Below are 26,992 nucleotides of genomic sequence, written 5' to 3'. Positions count from 1 at the left end.
GCTCCTAAATTCTGTGCCCAAATGCGTGTTGATGGAGCTGCAGAAGTTGGTGATAGCCTTGCATACTCAGCCGCATGGTGGACACGTACACGCTTATGCAAGTTAGTCGTGTTTGAGTACTTTGTTCACACTATACGTCTGCACAAGCGGCACACCGCTTTGGTTACATCCTTAGGTTTACCTCTTTCATCCCAAATTGGCAACTTTATACTTTTTTTAGTGCTGTCAGCATAATCACGACTAACGCGATTAACAATTAACCCATCTGGAGCACAGACGGAGTCAAAGTCCCTGAAATGTCTCTGTCAACGCATTTCAGGCAGTTTGTCCAAAGTTTGTTCATTCTGCACTCCAGATGGTTTAAGCGCGTTAAAATTTTTAATCGTGATGACCACATTAACACTGACATCCCTAATTCTTTGGGGAAATTAGTTCATCCATGTTTGGCCTTCTGTGTTGTAAACAGCAAATCAGTCCGTGCATGATTACATTGCTCCGCCCATCAAAAAGTCTGCGCATACGCGAATATATCGTCGATCGACGATTATTGGACTGACGACTGTCGGTTGGAAATTTTTTACATATCACCCAACCCTAGAGCTGAGTGATCAGAAAAGAAAAAAACAAAGCAAACTTATTGTTTGTCACCTCACTAAATGGGTGAAATTTTACACTATTTATTAAAAAATGCTAATATGTTGCAAACTTATTTAAGGGCTTTGGTTTAAAAGAAAGTGTGCCTTGAGGTATGATTAAATGACATGTCAAGACTTTTTCCTGACTTCCTGCAAAGCAGCGCAGCAGAAAAAAACTGCTAGCCATCACATTTGCAGCACTTATTCCACCTGCCAAATCCACAGACTGTGGAACATGAGTTAAACTCTGCTCAAACACATCACCGGCATAGCTATTCTTAGGCTCTGCCCTTCACGCACATTGATGAAGTGTCCACTGCTCTCTCCACTAATGAGCCCCCCATCAAAAATTGATCTGTGCAATATGTTAACTTGCACCTCTAAGGGTGAACTGGGCCCCGGCTCGTGTTAGCCACATCCTCTTAATCAGTATCTCCATTAGCGCATTTTGACAGATTCACCTGACAAAAAAAGGCCCACAAATGAAGAATTTCATCACTGTCACTTTAAATACAGTGGACCACCCTGTCTCATTAACAGCTATTCACAGCTGGAGAACTCCCCCCCAACACCACTCCACTGCATCCTCTGGCGATGCTTTCTGTCCCTGAGTTCTGTTTTTGTCTTTTTCTCAGCAACTGTCATTCAGGACTTTGTTAAATATGGAGCTCATTTGGGGCCAATGCGCTCCGTGTTTTCTTAATTACTTTACCACTTAATGAGGCAGTATAGCCTGGTGATGAAGTAGCTGAAAAACACGCTGCCTTGACACATCACAGGACTCTTTATCAAAGGATTAAGAGGTCAGGTGTAATATAATCTGATAAGTGCTTCCAGGGATGGATAACAGTGTCGAACTGTGGGTGAAGTACCTGTACAACTTAAGAGTCAGCATCCCGTAGACGGTAGCGAAACCCAGCAGTCGAACCCAACGCAGAAGGATGCAACGGAAAACACTGGGCTGGAAGTAGAGAATCCCAACCTGGAAGAGGACAGAAGAAGCATTAAACAACAAAGGTCGTGAAAAGAAACTGAAAAATAAATAAATAAATAAATAAATAAAAGAGCCACCCAACTGTGAGTGTTTTTTCTATCTAAATGATAATGGGCCCTCTTTCCCTGGGAAATTTCATTTAAATTCGTGGGAAGCTGCTGCCTCATTGTGCTCTCAGTGGATGTCTCTATAAACAGTAAAGTAATCTTATTTAAATGTTGGTTTTCTCCAACTGTTCTCCTTTGGTGTCGCACAAGTGAATGAGTGGGTTTATGCAGTTTAGTTTACTGTACATCCTATCGCACATTAAGTCCCTCTATAATCAGTTACTTGCTTTGTTTCACCACAGAATCTACTCAGGAAACTATTTTGCTTGTGTTCTCTAAACCTTTTCTACTTCCTCTGCCACCTTTCATCCATCAAAGGGAATTTAAAATACAGCAAAAGTGACCATCAGTGTGTATCGCCGATGCTGCAGATGAACTCAGTGTGTTTTGGGGCTGTGAACTTTTTTTTTTTATAGTGGTTTTTGTCAGCAGATGGTGTTTCCAGGGATGTCATGAATGTGTTGACATAAAAGATCAAATGCTGCTTGAATTCTGGGACCTTTTTGCTCATGTCGGCCAAAAAAAAAAAGGAGCACCAAATTTTTATTTTTCTCATATGCTACAAAGAGCATCTCCATCTGCTGATGAAGATCATGTGCTATGATCAAAAGGTCTGGGCATCAGTTGAGCGCATACACTTGGACTTACTTCTAGGACTCTCAAGGATCAAAAGTTTTGACCGTACTAAAATTACTATGGCTAAACAGCTGCTGAGCTTGCTTCTCAATAATGAAAAAGTAACATTTGTTGAGCACTTTTCTAGTCTGATTGAGCACTAAAAAGTACCTAACAGATACAATATGTACAACAGCTGCAGAAACAACAAAAGGTTTGCTCCACTAAAAGGTATAAGATAGCTTTCTTAGAACAATACTTTAAAAAGCTTGTTGGTGTACGGCAAAACTATGTGCCAATGATCAGGTTCCCTTGATGGAAAAATAACTAAATAAATAAAAACTTCAGAAGGTTTATGGTCCAGGTATGTTGATATACAACCTATTCAAGAAGGGGCAGTGTCAAACAGAACAATAAGTGGACACGACCACCAAAAATGAAATCCAGAGGAAATGATGTGCTCACAGTTGCTATGAGACAGTAAAGCATAGTAACTAACTAAACAAATATATAACAAAGATATAAAATATAACAAAATAACTACAAATAGCTGAAATTATAAATATTCTAGTATTATTAAATATGCACGCAGTGTTACTGTATATGCATATCGTAAAATTAAATATGCATACTTGACTTACCATATTGTCAGCACCCTGTGAAGCCCAGTAAGTAAAGGAGCTTAAGCTCGCGGTTACATCCAGTAACTACTATTTTATTATTATTTTCACTGTATATTTTTCCCTTTGACACATTTTAAGGGTATGACCACTCATTTGTAATTATCTTACAAGCTTTATTAACAACCATAACAAGAACAATGTTGACACTGCATATCAAGGCTGAAAATTCCCTCCACATTGTACATGGATTGACCCCAACCATAACCTTTTGAGAAATGTCACTAAAAGATTAAAAAAAATCTAACCAAACCAAACACATAACACAAAGGAACCAAGCTAATAAATTAATAATGCTAATAATTTAATAACTCAATAGAAGATTACTTAAAACACTGATTATATTTGAATCTTGTGATTTGCCAGACATCGTTTTATGAGCAAGATAAAGCAGTGTGTGTGTGTGTTATATGTGCATTCAGCGCTCTATCTCATTTATAAATAATTATTTCAGCTTGGCCAACCTTTGGTAAAAGTTTGAGCTAAACTTTGACCAGGCTGGAATTGGTTGTCACTACTTTTTAGTGTAATTTTTAATTTTCAAGTGAAAAACAAAATGAAAGAGACTATATTGAGGGCCGGTATGAATATCACAGTGTTGTTGGTGATTTGATGAATTTAATGTCTAGCTCTTCCAGTCTGGCAGAATGAAACTCATCCAGGAATAGTCTCCCAATCTTTAGGGATTTAAATCCGCATTCCTCTCTTTAGTGCATTGTTTGAACTCCAACAACAGTGACTCAGCTCAGATAATCTTTGAAAGAAACCTTCTGTTAACAGGATAACATCATAATGAGTGACTGACGCTTACCGCTTCGCTCCTAAAATGCCTCACACACATCGTCAGGGTTCAGCCGGTGCTTTGATATTGTTGCGAGCATACAAGTAAACAACCCTTACACTACAATGATTGCATAATAGAGCAATTAGGAATGAAAAACAACTGACATGTTCTGCACATAGTGTCTCAGATATAACACTCAATGAATAAATGTCTAAGAAAGAAACAGGTAGAGAAATTTCTAATAATTAGCATTATTTTCTCCAATAATTATAACTATAGTACAATTAATAGTAGTACTACTGCTGCTGCCACTATTACGGGAGGTGAAACCATTTTGGTAGAGTCATTTTCATGAGAAATTTACCTTTTATACATCAAAGAGAAAATCCATGAACTGAATTAGTCATAACAGTAAAGTGCAGTGAAAGCTTGCCCTTGAGACACAGAGCGCATCCTCCTATGTTACATCTTCACGAGTAGATTCTTCTACAAGGACCTGAGCATGCTAAACAGTGCCCATCCATGCTGGTAAAAAAACGCTGATGGTCTTCCAAAGACATAAAAAGAGCCAGAACAAACAGAGAGAAAAAAGAAACAAACATCTGAGGCGACGTAATTATCTGTCCGTTGCAGATGTGCAGAGATTTCCCCTGCGGGATTGTTAATGTTAATCGGATTAGCTGAGGCATTAATACGTTCCCTCAGGCAGCGGCGAAGACGCAGGCATGTGGATATTTTTGCTCACTAGGTTCGAGTCAGTTAAGGGACACAGAGGACCCCACGGGAGGAACGGTGGCCCACATCTTCATCTGCTCACAGAGTCTGGAAGACCAACTGGAGAAACTTCTGATTCAAACAAAGCATGAACAGTTTGACTCGATTTTGCAAAAGGAACGTTGTGCTGAGGAAATAAAGACTTAAAGAGTGCTGAGCTGTTCATTTTCAATACATACAAGGTGCTTAATACTATATCTACTGTCAATATGTTTTTTAAAAGCCTTTTTTTTTAACAGGTGGGATTAACATAAATATCTAAACGATGTGTGACTGCTCCTCAATGCGTTACCTTTTTCACAAAATAAAGAGCAGAGGAACAGGAGCTGATAAAAAGATAGCCAGGCTGCCGCCGAGCAACTTGCTGACGCACGTTTGGCTCCACGGGGACAGGAGAGGGCACAGGAACAGGAGTAAAAATGCACAATGGGAAAACACAGCTCAGGACTCCCTTTTAGATAAACTACCAAATAGCATCTGAATCTCCATCACGTGCCAGTTTTAAGACTGGTGTTGTTTGTGATGAGACGGAAACGGGGAGGTGTTATCCGCCACATTCTTCCCTTGAGGGCTGGCTTTAAATGATCTGAATAAGCTGTCATAAAAAACTTTTTTTACACATTTAGCAGTCTGAGCTTCTCTTTTAATGGTGCGATCTCACCTCTGGTTATTTTAATGGCTCACAACAAGAAACAAAAAGTGATGGATATGTACAAACATTTAAGACATCCTTTTCATCCTTCTCTCCTGCAGTCGTGAATTGGATAATGGATGGATGGTGTGTCGTGTTCATCTTACTACAGTTCGAATGACAGATGATGAAGACATTAAAAGGTAATACCAAATCATTTTGATGATCGCTGCTGATACAAACATGGTGGAGAGGTCTAGTTCAATGACTTCAATGACTTCTGGCTTCATCGTACTTCCTTTGACTAACTTTCAAAGTGGTCACACCCATTACTAAAGTATCTTTTTGGATGATTTATCCAATTAAAAATAAGAAAACAAACAAAAAAACTACTGGTAGTGGTTGATGCTGTTTAATGCTGTCTAGCTCAACATTTTGAGGACTTCCTTTTGGAGCCACCCTCATGTGGCCATTTAAGGAACTGCACTTTTTGATGCTTCTCACTTGGCTTCATTTTTCAGCCTCAGAGGTGGTCACTTGTCCACACGTGTCTTCAAAAATTCTCAGACCAAAAGGCAAAAATAAGTCGCTATTGTCAGACATTACCATGACCCTCAGGTTTCATGATGATCTGCAGAAATTACACAATCAATTTATGCTGGCACAGTACTTCCCATCAGTAAGGTTTCTGGGAAGTTACTGGCCCCGATCCTCAGACAGGTTTCTCTTAATGTTAGTAGGTATAAAGAGTAAGATCAGTTTCTGCCCTCCTTCTCTTTTGAAACCTTCCATTAATAATCGATGTTAAGTGCTGGGAATACTGGATTCAGCGTTGTGGGGAGGGGAAGGAAAAGGATCAAATGTTATTGGTGAATATGTGTGTGTGTGTATGGTGTATATGCATGCAAGTGAGGTACAGTATACCTATCTAATGGACATCAATATCAAGGAGACAATTATGAACTAATATCAAGCCTCTATCTCAGCCCCATTTGCCTTGTCGTTTGCTTACAACATAGCAAAGGCTTCAGCTGAGCTGAGCAGTCCACTTTCCAGTTTTACTTTTTTCATTTCTTGAATCTCATCCTATTGCTATTTGAGATTTTAAAAAGTGCTAGTTCTTCTGTCAGTTTGCATGCAACAGATTTTGCAACTAGTAGTGAAGACATTTAGATAACGTAGTTTTTGTTTTGTTTTGCTTTCAGGCAGGTAGGTGAATATGTCCCAGCTGGATAAACGCCTAGATCAAGGGTCAGCAACCTTTCACACCCAAAGAGCCATTTGGACCCGGTTTCCACGCAAACGAAAACACTGGGAGCCGCAAATACTTTTTGACATCTAAAATGAAGATAACACTGTATATATTGTTTTTTACCTTTATGCTTTTTGTGAACAACTAAGGTGTGTTGCTTATGAAATCCATGAAGTGCTACAAAGAAAGTTACATTTCATTTATGTAATTAACACATTTTGAACTCTTAAAGAAATATAACCAAAGGAAAGACACCCAGCTGAACTAAAATGATCCATGTAGCAAACAAAAACTGTTGTGAGCCGCCACCCTTATATTGCCTTTGGGCTTTTGGAGCCTTGACCTGACTTTTAAAAAATAATTGGAAAAAAGCACTATGCTGCTAAAAGATGAAAAATAGATATTTGCAAAATTCTGCCTAAATATGTATTTTACCTGGTTAATGTGTGTGGTGGGGCGTGGTCTACAGAGCCGCTGCAGGGGAGGCGGACGCACCTGAGCGGCACCTGCAATCACGCCTCGCCGCCTTAACGTCTGTGCTATCTATGCTGTTGTTGGTGTGTGTCGGGCTGTGAGCTGCAAAGCTACAGCCGGCTGTATGCGTACAGCAACTGTGTGTGAAAAGGGGTCAATAAAGAGATTCTGAAAAGCGTGTTCATGGAAACATCGTCGGGTCTGCCGTGATATGTTTACAATGGGACTTCTGCTCCTGAACCTCTGTGCACAGCGTCTGCAAATCGGGGCTTTTATCTTTACGCAGGACTGTAAGCTGTCATCTGTGAGGCGTGAGCGGTGTTTGTTTTTAACATAGTTCACGGTGGAGAATAGCTGCTGACATAATGTGGATCCGAAGGTCCATAATTGGCCTACCTGGGGTTGAAAGTCTCGATAAATGCACGGCGGGTACACCGGCTTCCGCAAGTGTGATGCTTATTTTGAGCGATGAAAAAATAATAGAATATATTTGTATTTTTATATTTCAATATCACAATAATCTTCCAATTTAGAACTACAAGTTAAAAAAGAGAACTAACATAAATAAAATACACTTCAGCTAAATATTTCTAATTTATTTTCCCAAACCACACGGAGCCGCACTATAAGGACTAAAGAGCCGCATGCCACAGGTTGCCGACCCCTGGCCTAGATGATGAAGTTTTATCTGCTGGCCTGGTCTCCAGGCTCTGCAGACACCTGACTTATCACAACCTGGTTCTGCACCTGCTGTCTAAAACAAAGTCTTATCATGTGGAAGCTACAACACAACACAAAGTGTTATACAGACATATACCTGAGATGAGCTTTCATATGCAAATATAAATATTTGAAGTTGTAAAAATGCACAACTGAATATTTTTAAGAGTTCTGGAATCTTCTATGTCACTGAATTTTGACTTAAATTACAAAAATCTAAAATAATTTGCTGCTACCTTTTTTAAACAACAAATATTCTTGTTATGTGTTATTATCCTGTTAACCAATTAATAATAACTAGGAGCAGTTGGATATTATGGGACATACACATATGCTTGCTTACTAGTTTGGTCACATAAGTAGTATGTAAAAAAAAAACAATAACAAAAAAACAAAAACAATGGTAGTGTCAACAGCTAATGCACTGAGCTGCTGCCACTGGAATGGCTGATTGAATAGTTGAATTACTGAGCAGTTCAACAGGTTTACTTTTCTGTGCATTTTGTACCAGTGGGTCAAGCATCTCTTTGACATTTTCCTCTTCAGATGAGCCACAGTACTAGCTACATATCCAGCATTGCACTAAGTGAGGATGTACAACTATTAACAAAATAATCAACTTCTGTCGGAGTAAAGTTTAAGTAGCTGATTCCCACTCTGCTGGTACATGACATGAAAGAAAACAACCATGGAGGAATCGCTTCCATAGTTCAGTTATAGCATTTCCAGAAACAAAGGCATCTACTGTATTGAAATTTATTTGCTAGTGTTTTGTAATATAAAACATTGTAAATCTGAATGTTATTAAAATACTCAGACAAAAGAGAGTTTTTAGGGATTAATGTTAAATGTTAAGTTTCTATGCTATATGTCAGGACAAGTTATTGCAATTTTATTGCAGTGTTGAGGCTGTCATATTCTTCATAAAGATGAGTGTTAATATTACCCAGAATAATTACTTAATCTAAACTGAACAAGTAAATCAGATTTAAAAAAAAAAAGTCTGAGAAGTTGAAAAGTCTTACCTACACGGTATTTTTGAAAACACAGCTTTTTCTATCCGTTTGGGCCTTTTGTCCACACGTAAACGGCGTTTTGGATTACTGAAAATGGAGATTTTTAAAAACTCCTGCCAGGGTGGAGATTTTCGAAAAACTCAGTTTATGCGTTTACACGTGGACGAGGAAAACTGAGATTTAGTCACGCAACGTCAAAGCTGTGCGCCTTTTTTGACGCTGTCCTTCGTCACGTTATTGTTTACCTAAGATGAATTTCTACAATGGCGGATATAGACAAAATACTGTTGCTGATAATCTTAGAGATCTTAGAGATATTTTTTCAGAAATGGGATTTGGGATTTTTTTTTAAACGAAAAGGAAAAAAATCTCAGTTTTCCAAAATACCTGTGTATGTTTGGACGTAGCCTTAGTAAGGGCAAGGCAGATGATTCACAACAACTACTAAAACAGTTTTTTGAGTTTTTCACTTACGGTGGACGAGGTTATGGGTCTGCTTTTGAAATGAATTGGAAGAGAGCAACCTTATGGTCAATGCACTGTGTTTATTTGGATTACCTTTTGGTGCAGTTGAGGATATCTATATTTTATTCTTTCTTTTCCACTTAAATGTTGATGGTATGACATTTAGCACATTTCTCCTAAAAGCCCATTTAGAAAATTATAATGATTAAATAGAAAAATGATAAGAACTGACAATAGAAACAGGCATGGGACGAAATATATGATATATTATTATATATTATATCTATGTTGAACTAAGAAGATCTATGTTGAACAGTAAGGAGCAATGGGAGACTGAAAGTGCAGACAAACATGACACAAGCAAGATTCACTCACTCACCCACTTAGTGATTCAATCAACACTCAGTCACTTAATTTGCGGTTATCTCTCATTCCTAATCATCTCTCATTTCAGCACCCACCAGCTGGCTTCCACACTGAGATTCACTGGGTTGGTTACCCACCAGAAAGTGTCCCTGTTGATAGGACTGTGACGCAAGCCGGCCAGCTGTGGTGTGAGCATCAGCTTTCCAGGGAGCTATTGTGATGTTGGCTACTTTAACATTCTTTGAAGTTTTGTTATGTGTCACCGTTTAAAAGCTGCAGATAGTCTGTGTGATATTTGTTCTTCAATAAAATCCAAAGAATTTAACAAAGGATTTGAACTCACGTGTGAGGTTAACTTTTGCAAAAGGGGCTATAATTTGGGGTTAAACGGGAAGAATGTCTTGTTATTTTGAGTAGAAAAAACGCAATAGGAGAAAATGAATCTGCAGGTTAGAAACTACTTGAGAAGTCTTGTTAAAATGAGACAAAAACAACATTATTATGTAATATGTCATTACTACCATTTGTACAGGTTACTGTACAATAGGTTTTGTGGTACTCGGGTTTTGCTTTTGGATATTTAGACCTTAATGTGACCTTAACTGAAGAAGTCAGTTTTATCCTGTAAATGTAAACAGAACCTGTCATAGCAAACTTTTAACACAAACTTTAGCACTTTTCATTCCCCGAAGGCTTCATGTAAGAATGGCTGTACACCCACAACAAAAATATGACACCCAAACTAGATGCGCCACAGAGTGTAACAAAAATCATTTAGTGCTAGGACGCTTTGGATAATTAGCTCTCGCTGCAGGGCAAGAAAGAGATATTCAGCAAATAACACTTAAAAAAGGAAGTGGGTGGATTTTTTTATCAGACTAATGCAGTTAGAAGAAGCACTCCGAGAAGCAGCAGTGTGTAATTAAGTTGTTATGTGCAGACAATAAAAATGCAAATGCATAGGTGCAGGGTGTTTGGTGCAAAAGGTGAAAGCTTTAGGGATAGATCCACCTTCTTGTGAAGGTCAGGATGCCACAGGATATTGATCGCAGGGGACGACAGACCTCTCCCTTTGTGCCATTAAATCAGTATACTGCTTTCACTAAAGAGCAGAGAGCAAAAATTAACTGTGGTCTGTTTTCTTATGTTTTTAAAATCCTCTGTCTTCACAAAATAATGGCTGCTTAAATGCAGAGACAAAATTATTAGTGAGCTGAGTTCTTATGAAGCATTTAGAGGAAGTTTTCAGGTTATAGGGCAATGAGCTAAAAGACACTAAGGTGCTCTGTACCTCACAGTAACTCACACAGTCAACCAACTAAATGATCACCATTTTTCCTGAATGAATGTCTTTTGTCCTTTCTTCCTCCCCTCACCCCCAACTGCTCACGGCAGATGGCCGCCCCTCCTTGAGCCTGGTTCTGCCAGTGGTTTCTTCCTGTTTAAAGGAAGTTTTTCCTTCCCACTGTCGCTAAAGCGCTTGCTCATAAGGGGCCATCTGATTGTTGGCGTTTTCTCTGTGGTATTGTAGAGAGGTGCTTTATATTACATTACAATATAAAGCACCTTGAGGCAACTGAAGCTGCCCAAAAAAGTGATATAACTCAAAATTTTGAGTTAGTATCTCATTAGTTATAACTGTAAGTCAAAATTTCAACATACTAACCTGACATTTTCACTTACAGATGGAAAAAACTATTAAATTCCAGTAGTGGAAAAAATCTTCCATATGTGCTGGGCTCAGACCGCACAATATTCTGTCTGTTACTGTTATGGTCTGTGGCACTCGTGGGCTTTGTTGAGGGTTGTTTCACGTTTAAGTGCTCCTAGTTTGTGTTTCATATTCTTAAACTCTAGATTTCTAATTGTTATTATTAAGCTGAGTGGGTCCTTACTTCAGTTCTAGTTTAGTATTTATGGAGTGTGCTATTTAAATTTAGTTTTTGTTGTGTTTTCCTGTTAATTCCTGTTTGTCATTTAACCTGTGATAGACTGGTGACCTCTTTATGGTGCTCCACAGTCTGCATACGAACCTGAATTGGATGAGCATTTAAGAAAAAGGATGAATGGATAGACATTTTGCCCGAGTGAGACCTGTGAGGACTACGACTAAAGCAGATATATAACCTGTCGTTCTCCATAGTTATTACATTAAATAAAATTCAGATATTTGTATTAGAGCTATGGCTCCATTCCCAGACCTCCTGTCTCTCCAGGAAATACCTCAGCACAAACTTGAGCAGATATCAATCACAACAGACGCCATCGGATGCAGAATGAAATATGCGCTGGGAACATGGTATGTTGCAAACCAGCTTGCAGAGCACAGCAACTTTGCATAGCTGAAGCAGGTTAATTAAAACACTATACATGACTGTGTGTAAAGGTATCAAGAGATAAGAGCCAACCCATCAGCTGATGTTAATCTCACATGAAGATTAACCTCCTAAAACCCAAACTCTTCCACGGCATGCATTTTTAATTTCTCTTTGATAAATGGGCCGATTGGGACCTGATGAATGTAAAAACAAAGAATTACCAGATTTTTTTAACCTAATTTTTGTTTCCACATATGAGGATATTTGTTTAAAATTTCGATAGAACAGTAGCAGTATAATGTCCTCGTAAGTGGATATCAGGCCCTTGTAGAGTAACATTGAGTATTTTGGTCTAAATAACCCAAAATGTGATGTGGACGCCAGGTCCTAAGAGGTTAATGTTAGTTTTTGAGCAGTTTTACTGTAGTCACAGCAGTGTTTGCTGAATCATTGTTAGATAGCTTCATACTGTAAAGGTCTTACTATTTATTAACAGATTTTAAAAAATAGCCTGCAACAAACTTTGCGTAATACAAAATTACAGTTTGAATTATTTTCAGGGTTGCCAGCGATGACGGGTATAAGAGCAACATCATCCTAATGGAGCACTTACCGAAATGAAAGTGCAGAAATACAACATCATATATTAGTCATCTGTCAATTATGGAGTATAAACACATCACAATTTAGGTTCAAAAACGACTAACACCAAGCGCTAAAAACATTAGCCAGTTCCAGTCAAAAGAACAGACAGTGCCGAATTTCAGCCTTTTGTTATCACAGTTTCTTTGGAAACTGCTACCAGCTAAAAGGGAGAAAAATGACTTTCAGCCATTTAGTGTGTCTGTCTCCATCTGAGTAGAGAATGGGATTGTGCAGCCTCGGGAATCATTCTGTCACAACAAAGCTCTCACGCTACTTTTAATGTTTTGACATGAAATGGTGACAGCCATGCGGTCCGCCCATGCCCCACTTTGTCCGGTCATCATCTCCTGCTCATTCCCCGACCCTTCTATTTCTAATCTACGAAACACCTTCAGTATGAGAGAGTGGGAGGGAGCTGCGGTGGGAGGTGGAAGCAGAAGAGAGGTGGAGTGTTGTAATAGCAATGGATCCATTTTTATATGAAAGCTGACACTGCCACATGGGAAGGGCAGCTTTCTGGAGGGAGGTAATGGTTTCTTCTCCTCCCGCCGCTCCCTGAGGTGGGCTGAGTGTAAATTACATCCAGCTCAGCCTCTGCTCAGTCAAGACTGGAGCTGACTTGCACCCACCTCCCACATTCCCTTCCCTTCTCATCACCAGTTACAACCTCAGAGAGAGATATTCCCATCTTGCTAGGACACAATGAGACATATCAGAGGAAATAGCCTGCCTGCATGTCATACAACTCTCTTTTTTTCCCCACTCTCTCATAGTTCTTGTCTCTCTGCTCAAGCAAGTAGGAGCACTTGAGCTACAGCAACGCATCCTCAGCTTAGTCTCTGTATGCTCTGGGAGACTCTGGATTTTTCAGAAGGAGGAAAGGAAGTAGAGTATGAAGGGAAGGCTGCACATGCACAAAACAACTCTCCAGATCCACTCAAGTCAGATTGAAAGTGTCAGAGCAGCTTGGATGGCAGGCAGAGCAGAGAAAGGCAGACTAACGGGTGGCAGACTGTGTTTCATGGCCTGTCAGGTCAGGATCCATTATCCTCTGGCCATACTGTTTCTCATTAGCCCCCTGATGCGCTGTGAAGGCATGGCTTCGTCCTGCCATGCATGGCAAAACCCCTAAGTTGGAATGAGGCAGCACCTTGGCCCTCCTTGGCACAAAGACAATGCCGAGATTGGACAGGTGGAAAGACAGGGATGGGGAAAAGGGAGTAATACCCAAAAGACCAGTGGTGGAAAACATGGGGACTCTATAGATTCTCTACTTTGCCCCAACCAAACGACTGAGCAGAAGGTAGAGGACTATAATCTCTTCTATTATGGTTAAACACATTTTTCTTTTTCTTTTTTCTTTTAATATTTATTTAGTCAAGAAGTGAAACTCTTGAGACACTCTTTTACAACTGGATTGTGAAAAGCGTTTGGAACTTTCACAGTGAGGATTTAGCAGATTTTTTTTAAGTAACACCCCAGTCACATAGGTCAGGAGACCAGTCAGCAACCACAAGTTGTTGAAAAAAAAAGTGTTTTCCCTACAACGGCTTGACAAGTTGTTGTTGACTGTCACTAGATGAAATTGGTTGCAAGAAGGTATACAGTGCTACACCAAAAACCCTTCTTGGATTTGATTGGTTCTCTAGCAGATCGCTAAAGTTGTCTATAGTTTGCATTCGAGATGCCAACTTGTCTGCAAATACTAACTGAGTAGTATTGAAACTGAAAAGTGCAGAAGTGCAGTGCAAACACTAAACAAAGACCCTTTGTCTTTGCTAAAGTAAATGTTGCACCTTTTGAAATATGTTGGTTGCAGAGATAAGGCACAACTTTCATTCTGAAGATATACATTCTCAACCAGCATGGCAGTTTCACTCCTGCTAGTTAGTGAAACTTGTAGTTTTAGTTTGGTAGTGTTTGCAGATAAGTCATCCCCTTCCTGTTCCAACATGACTGTCAGTGCACAAAGCCAGGTCCATAAAGACCTATATGAGCGACTTTGGTGTGGAACAACTCGTCTGGCCTGCACCTGAAGAACACTTTTGGGATGAACTAGAATGGAGACTGCGAGGCAGGCCTTCTCGTCAAACATCAGTCTCTGGCCTCACAAATATACTTTTAGGATAAGTCCAAAATTGCCATAAACCCACTCGTAAACCTTGTGGAAAGCCTTCCTGGAAGAGTTGAAGCTGTTATAGCTGCAAAGATGGGCTGACATCATATTAACTCCTATAGATTAAGAATTGGATGTACTTATGGACTTTTGGCAATATAAATAAATATGAAATACTGGTGGGCAGTAAAATTAAAGTAAAGTGGTAAACACAGAATAGAAAACAACAGAAACTCATCAGCTGCCTGGTTATTTAGAAGGGAAAAAAAGAGGAAAATCTAATTAAGACATGATCTCTGGGAAGTGAACTGACCAAAATCAAAAATAGTAAATTTGATATTATCGCTTTATTACCACTTTTACATATGTGTTAACATTTATGAATGCATGAGCAGCAGCGCAGGGGGTGTGGGAGGAAGAGAGCAACAACGAGGGCTGTCTCTGGGGCAGACTGCAGTGGAGTGCACACAAGAAGGGCTGGGAAGCCTCATATGATGCATTTACATGGATGTTACTGGTTATCTGCAGTGCTTTGTTATTTTTTTCCACCAATGGGTGACTTGGGTTTCCTTGCATTGAGTGGGTAAAGGAATCAAGGATGTGATTTCTGCAGGGGAAACCTTATTTTTGGCAAAGGTGATTTCTAATGTGTGTGCATATGCATGTGCATTTTTTCCATAACTGACTACAGAGATGTGGAAGAATTAAAGGAAGTAGATTTAATTCAACCCAAGTAAATAACCTGAATTTGATCATGAAGATATGTTTGTTTCTTTGGATCAGTAGTAGCTATTATATGAGCTTTAGTGTCCCTTGGCCTTAATTTTTCACATCTATAGAGCTCAGTAGGGATTGCCCACTTTTTCAGCATCCCCAGTCCTAAAAGTAAATTTCCCATGAATTCGATCATAGGAAAATAACGGGCCAAAAATAATGTCTAAAATCTCCAAAACTGTTAATTTGACGTCCTTTAAGTTATTAGGTAATTAAACATACTACAAACATAAGCCAGGAAAAGAGTAGGCAAGTACTGAATATTTGACATCACAAGTACTGAGGTGCATTGCTAAGAGCAACAGAAGCTAGAAGGTAGATAGAAAATAACAACAAGTGAAAGAACATCAACACGGATTAAAGTGACACACAGAAAACATGAGTAAATGGAGCACAAGTGAGGCAAATGTGGAAGAGTCTCTCTCTTCTGGAAGCTGTAGAAAACTAAAATAAGTAAAGTCATGTTCAGTAAAGCAGCTTTCTGTATTTCCATGTCTATCTCCCTTACAAGTCAAGTTTCCTATCTGAATGTGTTCCTGGCTCCACCTGAAAGGAAAACGCGCCGATCCAAACAGTCACTTTGCTCCAATCGAAGCCTCACCAACAGCGTCAATAAGAAGCCACAAAGACGCAAACTGGCAAGCTCATCCAAGGATCACATTGTGATTCACAAATGCGTGTCCATCTCTCCATCTCCGCAGCCAGACAGAAATAGTCAGTTTTGGCACTGCCATAGTTTTGCCTCTTTCCCTCTGCACTGTCTGTCCCTCCCTCCTCCTCTTTCATCTCAAAGCAGGAGGGAGTGGGGGGGGAAACTGAAGTTATTGCATGTGACACACCCAGGAGAGAAAAAAGGGGGGGAAAATCGCATTACTTCACAAAGCTGAATGCCACAGGAGCAGAAAGAGATGTAGCTCTCCTGCTGCTTAATAACAGTGGAAATATTTAAAATAGGAGCAGCGGCAGCAACGGTGGAATATTTCTGAATCTATATTTAGATTGGGAGTGATGTGCCTCGCCCTCGCAGCCATGGCTCATGTGGGATTCACAGGGGAGACATGGAAATGCATCAGGGTGGAGATCAATCTAGCATGCTGCAGAGTAAAATGCAGAAAGATGTCTTTCCCCTTGCACGAACACACACACACACACACAATCGGGCCAATATATCATATATTATCAAAACAAGTTCTGTCGTGTTCAGGCTGATGGCGGACGATCAAACTGAATCCTCCTGCATTTATTCCACAAGAACATTTCAAAGTATTGTAATCTCTAAATGAGGTAGGATTTACAGAGTGAGCTACAAAGTCAAATTCCTTTGTACAGCCTCTTTACAAGCCATCTATTTTTAGCTTCCGCTGCCATCACTACTCCAGCTGGATGCAAGAATATCATCTGCTATTCATTCATTCACTAACCAATAACCTGACTCCCGGGCTTGCTTTCACTCGCAGATTTCAAACATTATTACTTTCCAGGATCTTGTCACAGCAAATTGCATTGATTATTCGGCTCTACATCAGTTGGCTTTAATTACATTTACTTTGCATTGCTTCGCTAAGCATATATCTCCACGTGATTGCGACTAAATTACAATTAGCCAATGCCCCGTGCTCCTGGGAGAAAGACATAATGGTGGTTTCATGTAAATCAATGGCATGTGGGTGTTCATCTGCAAAAAATAATGAGGTACTGCAGAAGCTGGCTGAACAGTGTCACTGATAAACCTGAATTGATTTTCACTGGTATAGATTGCATAACACTGTTAGACATAATTTTTTTGGTAAGTAAAATAAAGAAAGAGCCTTAATCTGTCGCACAGCTTACAGCTTCAGTGGATATTTTACATGGGTGGAATTACATTTATTCTTATTTAGCACTATTCAAAACTTATACCACAAGTGACAATCCAATATGTTTCTTATTTTCTACTTCAATTTCTCCCTGAATTATAAGAAATCCATTTCCAAAGCCCATTAACACACTGAAGAAGCTTTAAATCTTAAAATAGGATCATTATGTTTATTTATATCCCTTAGTTGCTGTCACATTGATACCCTTTTACAGTCTAAGTTGTTCATTTTAAAAATGGACACCATTTCAAACAATCAGGTCAAGAGAATTCCAGTGAGCCAAAAACGTCTAAAATCAACGTGCTTAAAATATGCAACGGGGGTTAGAGACCATCTCAATCTGACTCTGAGTCCTAAAACTAAAAACCCCTCCAATCAAAAACCAATAAAAGCCACAATTTCAACACAGTGTTTATGTCTGTGTTTGTGGGTGACACATATTTCTTAAATAAATCATACAAAATATACTTTGTAACAGAATCAGTTGTCTCTCCACTGAGCTTCTAATTACTTGGAAATACTCAAATGTTTGAAAAAAGCAAAACCATACCAGGTACACATACTGAAAATCAAAAAATCAGACAATGTCCAAAAAAGCCCTTTAAAGGCCTCTGGAAAGCCTGAAAAATTACTGCTCTAGACTACTTTAAAAATGAAGAAAAAAAAGTGACTCCTTGGAAACAAAACATAAAGAAGAGAAGACTTTTGGACAGTACTGTAGGTATGGGCGAATCAGTATTGACACCAGCATTGGTAATCCAATTGGACTGAGGGGACCAACATTGTTATTTCAGCTTAGACATATCTGAAGTGAACATCTGAAGCCTCAGTAAACTACCAGCATAAAACAGTTTTCAGCCAGCTGCACGTTCTGGAGTGTCAGACCAGATCATGGAATACCAGCAGCTGCAGTCCGAGACTGTGGAGTTAGATCCTGCCACAGTAGAAAACTGATGAGTTCACCAGTGCTAAAATACAAGTGTGGGGATTGCCCAATTGTATATTGATCCCATCAGTGTCTCAAATGGAAGTAAATCTATATCTAATAATAACATAATAATAATATATATTTAAATACTTGGTGTCTAGTAATATATTTAGGAAGCCGGCCCAAATAAATGTTAAATATGTATATACTAAATTTTACTTATTTAGTTGTTTTTTTCCGTCAGTGATACAGCTAAACAATTTAATTCATATTCATGAATATGACCATGTATCTGTTCGGTTTGTATCTGTGAATTTTTATGTTATATTCATTCACTGATGCAGGTATATATTATAATATATAAATGAACATATTTCAGCTGTTTACTTATCATTCTTTTGATTGGGCGCACAGTGCAGTGTTTTGTTTTTTTTTTTACTTTATCAAAATCAGTGAGGTCGCATGAGGAAAAATATCAAGCCACCCTTGCTCTAAATGGTCAGTTTTGTTTTATTTTATTCCTATATCGCTCTGGGATTAGCTCGTTTCCTTATATGGGCATTTCTGAGACGTGAAGGCGTGGCTTAGTTTTGTTTGGAGAAGCCAGGCGAGGGGCTGCCAATTAGAAGATACTTTCAGGAGGTGAGGATTAAAGAGACAGGAGCCTGGTTTTGTTCAGACAGAGAATGAACTGCAGGACTGTATATACTAAAGATACAACAAATTTTAATGTTAATTGTTAACTGTTAATTATGCAATGACGCTGCAGCAGATTCCAAGATTAGAAATATGGAGGTGGAGAAGAACACAGTAGGTCTTCTTTGAAAGTATCTACTCAATTATTTGATTCCTTGTGTCTTTAAAGCAAAGCGATTAAATGTATGTGTGAAGCAAAGAAAAAAGAAAGAAAGAATTGATCTCTAGATTGATGGATTAATAGATCAATGAATCGGTTAAAGGGAGAGTGCAGCAGGGGTTGGGTGTGGCTGACGTAGCAGAAGCTCAAGTACTAAATAATGAATTTAAAAATAAAAATAAATCTTGAATTCAAGACACTATTAATGATAAGTTTAGTTCAGAACTAAAGAAACTGGATCAAATGATGGTAGTTTGTGTTAAGAATAAATATAAATAATAAAGTCTTAAAAAGGTTACAGTAAAAATAAATTCTGTGTGCTGGTTTTAAATTAACACAATGCGTATGAAGCAGCGTGAGTGGCTGGTCAACAGATGGTAGTGTTGACAGGCTGCTGGGTTCATTGGCCAGCTCTGTGTACAGTTAGCAGGGGGTCACCAACAAGCCCTGGGATGTTAGTCTCTGCCAGTCCCATTTTATCACATGCACACTTCGGCTGTGAAATCCCTGCTTATCACAGCTCCATTCAGCTGCCACCAAAAAAGCACCTGAACAGTATGATTTATGAACTGGGGTTTGCACTGTCTGACAAGGCAAACAATCCCACTTTGTGCCGCTGCTGCAGATATGAAACTTTGTTCTCAGATATGTGATTTTGCTTTAGATGAATGAGCGACGGTGTGAAGTGAAGGTCGAGCTGAATGCCAGCCTTCAGTCAAGGAGAACATTTTTATTTTCAGCTCAAAGGAGCATGGCATGTAGATTATCAGCTAACACTTCAAAAAATGATTGCATGAAGAGATCCAAGGCTGCACGGCGACACATGCACAAGCTCACAAGAGTCTCAGGCTTACTGGAAAGTAGAGAAGCAGAGCCCCGCACAGGATGGCCTCCAGCAGGACAAGACCTGATGCTCTGATACTCTGTGGAAACACAAACACACAACAATTATTAAACTTCTGATTTATCGACCATTTAATATATAAGAAATCTGAGCACAAAATAGGAATAATATGTTTAGCCAACTGGTATCAAAGACATTCACAAGCTCAAGTTGTTCATCTTTTACTAGTACAGGGTGGTGGGACTAGTGGTGTTGTTGTAGCCCCAGGGAGATCAGTCAACACATCAAGCTATGATTATTTAACTTGAAATCTGTATAAAGCAGAGATGCAGAGAACCACAACAGCAGCCAAGTCCTGATTCTTTCAGTACCTGTGCCAAATACTCTCAGTCTGGTGACGAGAAAATATAGCAATAGCAAAATCAACTTGTAGCAGTGGACAGAGCAATATTAAACCATTAAACCAACCATTAAAGGATAAGGCAGCTCAGGAGAGACTGTGCTGGTGGAAAATTGTCGTTGGCCGATCCTCCAGGAAGGACCAAAGCCTTAACTAACTATTACTGAGGTTTTATTGGGGCCTTTTCACTGAAGAAAAATCCACCAAACAACCACATTTCAAAGCCATGCAATGGCCATAACACCAAAACAGTGATGTCAAAGAGACTCAAATGCTACATAAAGAGCAATTGTAGTGTTGGGTGGTTTGTCACTATGACCAACTTCAATTACATTACAAACAGATTGCAGAAGAAAGTTTTTCAGTTTTTAATATAAAAACATAAATGGACAGCTTTAATTGTGATGTGTGTGTACCGTAAACAGAAATAAACCAAATAACATGTACAGAACTGCCCACTTTTTAAAAGATATAACAGAAACAGGGTATCATTTAGGCGATTCTGTAAGCCAAAAAGTTTTTATTCACATTAAAAATGTATCACACAGCATGTCAAAATACTCAAGGCTGATTTAAAGAGGATGGAGGTTTGTTCCTTGTTACTTGAAAGAGGAGAAGAGCAAAGCAAAAGCTCCTCCCTTAAGCACTTTTTATAGAAGCATCCACCATTTGCAGGCGCTTTGTGTGCACCTCTTGTGTAAGATATTTAGCAACATATCGTCCTCTAATTGACAAGGCGCTTGAGGGGGGCTTTCAGAGAGCAGAGGACAGCTGTGCCACCCATTTAAAGATACATGCAAAAGAAAGCAAAAGGGCTCTCTTGGTGCACCAGATAAACTTATTTAATTAAATTGCATGAATGTAATTGAAAAGTCTGCAAAGAACTTTGAAACAAAATCTTAAACTTAGTTTAATGACATTAATTGGAATTATATAAGTAGCCTTTAAATTATGACAAAGCCCTGGAGTACCTGAAACATCCATCTGCTTTAATAATGGGGATGATCCTTTGATGAACTCTAGCCGTTGTAATGGCAGAGTCCTCGGGTGTGGAAGACAGAGCAGCTAGAAGTTCCTTTGTCAGGAATGTGGAGCATCTTCAGGCTAAACCTCAGATGTTTGATGCTCAATTCAAAGCTAGTAATTAAGACACTTAACTGACAGAAACAACGGGAGCAATGGGAGGCTGAAAAGTTCAGAGATTTAATTAGGTAGATGTTAAACTAAAGAAAAAATGTTTGAAATATTAACCATACAAAATCAAGTTTTGTGTCTTGACATGAATATATATTTATTTTTTTGTTCCAAAACACGAGACATTGTACGGTGTATTCAGGTAACACTGAACAGTGGGAGCAGTCGCAGTTTTCCCCATATGGTATCTCACTTTTTCTTATCCTGGAAAAGTACACAATACACACCCCGTCTCCTTCTGCTTTTTGTGGGAGTTTTTTCTTCCCACTGTCGCAGAAGGGTTACTTGATTGGGTTGTCTGGCTGTTGAGGTTTTCTCTCTAACATTGTAGGGTCTCACACCTGAGTTGGCTCCTGTAGTGAAATGAAACTGAATCTCCTGTTTGTCTGCTACGGTTTGCAGATCCCAGCAAGTGTAGCATCCTGAGTGTGTGTTGAGGTAGTTCTGTGTTTTGAGTCGCAAAGCTTTTGAATATTAGTATTAATATATAAAACACTCTGTTTCTAATGCATGTTTCATTTTCCGGCATATTAGAGCAGTGATGCTCAGACACCATCAACAAATTGAGTTGCTAGACTGATGAGGAATCTGTGTCATCAAAGTGCTGCTTAGTAAATGACTAAAATATAGTCTTGCTGATAATTAACAAATGTAACTCAATGCCCTCCACAGCATTCTGACGCTAGTCTAATTCTGGTACTTGAAAACTCCAGGACTGATTCCTGGAGGATCGATCTCTGTCTCTCTTCCACAGCATGTCTTTTATCCTGTCGTCCTTCTCTCACCCCAACTGGTCGCGGCAGTTGGCCGACCCTCGCTGATCCTGGTTCTGCCGGTGGTTTCTTCCTGTTACAAGGGAGTTTTTCCTCCCCACTGTCGCCAAAGTGCTTGCCCATAGGGAGTCATATGATTGTTGAGTTTTCTCTGTATGCATTATTGTAGGGTCTACCTTACAACATGAAGCGCCTTGAGGCGACTGTTGTTGTGATTTGGCGCTGGATAAATAAAATTGAATTGAATTGAGTTGAAAAGCCAAATCCCACTTTTAAAAAAGTAGTTACGTAGATCCAAGAAACAAAAGAATCACCAAAGAGATGCTACGAATTAGACTGAATTTGTAATTCGTGTAAGTAGTATGTACTACTTCATGTACGGAAAGTATAGACTTAGAGAGGGTTAGAGTCAGAGGTTACGGTTACATCACAATAACATGAAAAAATGAATGAGCTCTTTTGATCAACCACAAAATTTGTATAGGTATCCTCACCCAGGCAAAAAAAAAAAGGACAACCGTTGTATTTGAACCCAAACCACAATCTTTTTCTAAACTTAACAGAATAGTTTTTTAAGCCTTTAAGTCCATTTAAAATCTCAAACCTGACTAAGTCTCTAAATTCCTCCACTACCAGCACATCCAGCCTGTTTTCTTTTTTTTTTTCACTTTTTAGATAGAAATTGAGATCTAGAAAGGCGATACAGTAGATACAATGAGATGAAACTAGGAGGAGGATGATCCACTGTGGCGACCCCTAAAGGGAGCAGCTGAAAGTAGGTATGGGGCTTGTCAAATGAAAAAGCTCATTCAGGCAAAGAAAAACCAGACAAACACAAAAACAAAAATAAACGTGACTAATTCGCAAACTCATGCCATGCTCGAGTAAGAAACGAGTAAAATACAGTATTCTCCACGTTTGCTGATCATTCACTCTCTGTGACTGATTATAGGACCCCACCGTACCACAGGCAGCACTCTTGCATGAGCTAAATCTCAATCTTTACTTTGCATCACATCTTACATTCATACTCTTCTTTTTAAAGGTGCATGGTCTCAAGGTCATGTAAATAATGTAAAACTTAGTGAAGTTACTAAATTAAGCAGGGGATTTCAACCAGGTGTCATCATTCAAATATACATATAAACCACGCATCATTAGTAAAAGATTAAACAGATTGAATGGTGAGTGGTCTGATGTATGAATCAAAGTAAATGTGCTTTTGTGTTTGCAAACTTTGGTCGTGATCCAAGGTGGTGATTTTGACTTGATCTGAAGTGTTCGATTCATTTGAAATCATTTCAAAGCTTTATTGTGACCACCCACATTTGGAACTACTGTTTATTAGTTCGAGCGGGCTTTGATGACCATATGGCCTATAAAACATCAAACATGTTGATGTGATGTTGCAATTGTGAATTAAATTAGTGTAGATCTCTCTTATCCACTGTTGAGTCACAAAACTTTAGCTCTTCATGGCATTAATGACTACATTCTTGGTTTAAAACACATAAATATGATTATATTAAAGAAGAAGATGCCCTTTAATACCAATTCAAGATGACGTATCTGGAAAATCATTGTTTTATTATAACACCTACCTTATTCCTACGAAAGTGGTATATAAGGACCATGCTAATGAAGACGATCAGCATGCAGAGGCACTGGAAAGAGACCACAGCCATGCGAAGAGCGCCATCCTCTTGTACCACACAGGGGGTGTCATCTTTACAGTAGGCACAACCCTGCTGGCAAGGCAGGCAGTCACTGGAAGATCCCTCCTCTGTGTTGGGACTGCTATCTGCAGGTTTTCCCTTCCTCCCCATTCCTGTCAAAGAAAACATTGAAAAGAAGAAGTCCCAAAATCTTAAATACTCAAAGAAACAAACACTAAATAAAAACTCTCACAGGCTGATTTCATATTTTTTGTGTGTTCCAGGACAATTATAGCTGCATTTTTAATAATAATAAAAAATAAATAAACGGCCCGAAATACTGACACAATAACCCCGCCAACAATTTTCTGCAACTGAAGTTCATTTAGGCTAAAGTAGCACATAAATTAGTGCATTTAATAAAAATTTAAAATACTAAAAAATATCTGAATTCAAGAGCACAATGTGCTGAATAAATACATTTCTGAAATATTAAATGCAATTCCAACAGCTAAAAGTCACGGATAAATATTTATTGGATAAAATGACAAATAATTTTAGCTTATTCAGTTGGCTAACAATAGAAATGAATTATGAAATATAATGAAGTAAACGTTGTACTCTTAGTTTATAAAGCAAAACAAAAGAAAGATAAACAGTTGAAAAATGCTAGAATTAATGGTGGGACTGATAAGTTGTTAACGTAAAATAAATGAGCTAGATGATAAACTGTCGTGTGAAAAAGAAAGTACGCACTCAAGTTTTAAGTTTTTACGTATCAGGACATAAAAAGAGATCATCTGGTCCTTAAGAGGTTCAAAAACTGGTTAAATATAACCTCAGATAAACAACAGGGCAACATATTACACAATGTTACAGAATATTTAACAAAAAAATGAATGTGTGAAAAAACTATGTACACCCTTCCTCCATCCATAGGAATCAAGAGGGTAAATAGCATTTCTGCTAATCAGATGCAGATCATCGTAAACAAGTCTGAGCAGCTCTATAAAAGTAAAGAAGGCCATCATTGTACACTAAGAAAGATTATTCACAAGTGAAAAACATTCAAGACAGTTGCCATCTCTTACCAGGAGTGGACATTCAAGAAAATTCACCCCTAGATCAGACTGTGCAATGCTCAGAGAAACTCCAAAAACCCAAGAACTACAAAGCTTTGTCCAAATTTGTTCATGCAACATGACAATGATGAGCAAATCTACAACAGAACAGCTGGAATAGAAATCAAGGTAATGCCATGGCCTTAAGAGAGCTGTGCATAAACAAATGCCTTTAATAGAAATTATTTAATAGAAAACACATAACAAATAGAATACCCATACGCTATAAAATAAATCAGAATATAAAAAAGTACATTTATTAATATGGTAACACAATCTGACAGAGTTAGTTAGCTAGAAACAGAACTAGAAAATCAGTTTGCCAGTTGGTTGAAATTTTTTGCTAAAGTTGAATGAATGAATTTGAAACAATAATCAATAGTGTAGTTAAAATATTGGTTGAATGGTTTGATCGCTTTGTTATAGGTAAATATAAAGATAAAAGACTGTAACATCTACTTTCACTGAATTAGGTTTTACACAACTACCCTTGACCTGTAAATCTTTTTGATTTGTATATGTGTTTTTTGTTTTTTTTTTACTCAATAATTTGACATTCGACATCATATTTTGAAGAAGATAGGAACAGATGGTACAGCAACTGTCATTTAAATTTTCCTTGTTATTGAATTTTCCTCCAGATCTGTCCAGATGAAGTGCGTCAGTGGCAGAGTGAATCCCGACTGTATATATACTCTTCTTCGTCTCTGACCTTACAAGAAGCCATCGACACTGTGTCAACAAAAGGGAGATGGATCTCTGTGTGTGAACATGGAAAGTCAACACTGCTCAACCCTGTTCAGTCACAGGCATATCATACAAGGCTGATGACTTCAGCTCCCTAATAAAAACACACACAAAGACTTTTTTTTAAAAACTTTTTTGGTTTATCCTACCAGGAACAGAGAAGCTGTGAAATGTTTTTGAATGAAGCGTAGTATAAACTAACTATAACCACTTCAAAAGTAGCTGTTTTTTATTTGCTCAAATACATTGGTCACATTGGGAAGTAGCAAAAACTTACGCAAACTTAAGAAAAAAACTCTCTCTCAGGGTAAAGTAAGGTAAAAAAAACAAAAAACTAAACAAACCCAGGGGGACAACAAGGAGGAAGTGGACTTGTTATTGGCTTGTATAGAAATCCCCTGAGAGATGCCCATGTGGTTGGATAGATAACACATTTTGGACTTATAGAGCTTTTATAGAGGCTTTATTGGAAGCAGGCATTGTCTCAGAGATTTGCAGGGATTTTGCCTTTAAAAAGAAACTGGCCTATTTTTCAAAGCTATGACTCGGCACATCATTGATCCCTTCAAAAGGAGTACTTATCTCGGTAGCATTGAGTCATTTCCTTTAGCTCATTCTCAGTGGTTTGTTGCTGCTACGTTTGAGTGACAGTCAAAGGAAACGCAGCTACAGTAACCTCTCTCCCATATTTATATGCAAGATACACAATGTAAGATCACTGTGAGAGAAAGGGAAGAGAGTTGCACAGGCTTCCTCTGCAGGAGTGTCAGTGATGTCCCCTTGTGGATTAACAGGCTTGTTATTGGCCCCATGGTGGGCCAAACTGCAGCACAACGCCTCGCTAACAGGCTTGCTTTTCCTCTCTATTGCTGGGTTAACAAAGATGCACACACACTGAGCTTTCATGCAGATTTGAACACTTGCACATGCAAGTTTGTGTGCCTTCGCAGCACAGCAAACAACACAAATTGGCTAAATCAGACAGAACATATATTTAGCTCTCTGTGCACGAAGTGTGACGTTTTAGAGTAAAAAATGGATGCAATAAGATGGTGGAAAAATCTGAGTGAAGGGAGGTAAGGGGGAGGGAAATGGATGAGAATGGGGGTAAAATTGAAACAGACGCACGAGAACACGCTGTATGAGGTTTGAGTGGGATGAGGCAGGAGGGAAAGTGGATTGAAATGAAAGTATGGCACAGAAAGTGATGGAGGGCAGGTGAAAACCACTGGGGTTCTGTGTCTGCAAAAGC

At 38.8% G+C, this 26,992-nt stretch overlaps 1 protein-coding gene across 1 annotated transcript in view; it reads right to left on the bottom strand.

Annotated features, from left to right (window-relative positions):
- gpr158a (G protein-coupled receptor 158a) overlaps nt 1-26,992 on the bottom strand; it is a 92,822-nt gene that overhangs the window by 17,414 nt on the left and 48,416 nt on the right. Inside the window, exons 4-6 of the mRNA XM_085468027.1 lie at nt 23,819-24,045; nt 19,861-19,929; nt 1,508-1,617 (exon numbers count right to left, since the gene is read on the bottom strand). Of these exons, the coding sequence (XP_085324153.1) occupies nt 1,508-1,617; nt 19,861-19,929; nt 23,819-24,045 (406 nt within the window). The remainder of the gene's footprint in view (nt 1-1,507; nt 1,618-19,860; nt 19,930-23,818; nt 24,046-26,992) is intronic.

Source organism: Copadichromis virginalis, linkage group LG9, assembly GCF_057382275.1.
Source record: "Copadichromis virginalis isolate Kocher_CV1m ecotype Utaka linkage group LG9, C_Virginalis_male_GT1.1, whole genome shotgun sequence".
Classification (NCBI taxonomy): domain Eukaryota; kingdom Metazoa; phylum Chordata; class Actinopteri; order Cichliformes; family Cichlidae; genus Copadichromis; species Copadichromis virginalis.
This window is presented reverse-complemented; position numbering and strand designations above follow the sequence as displayed.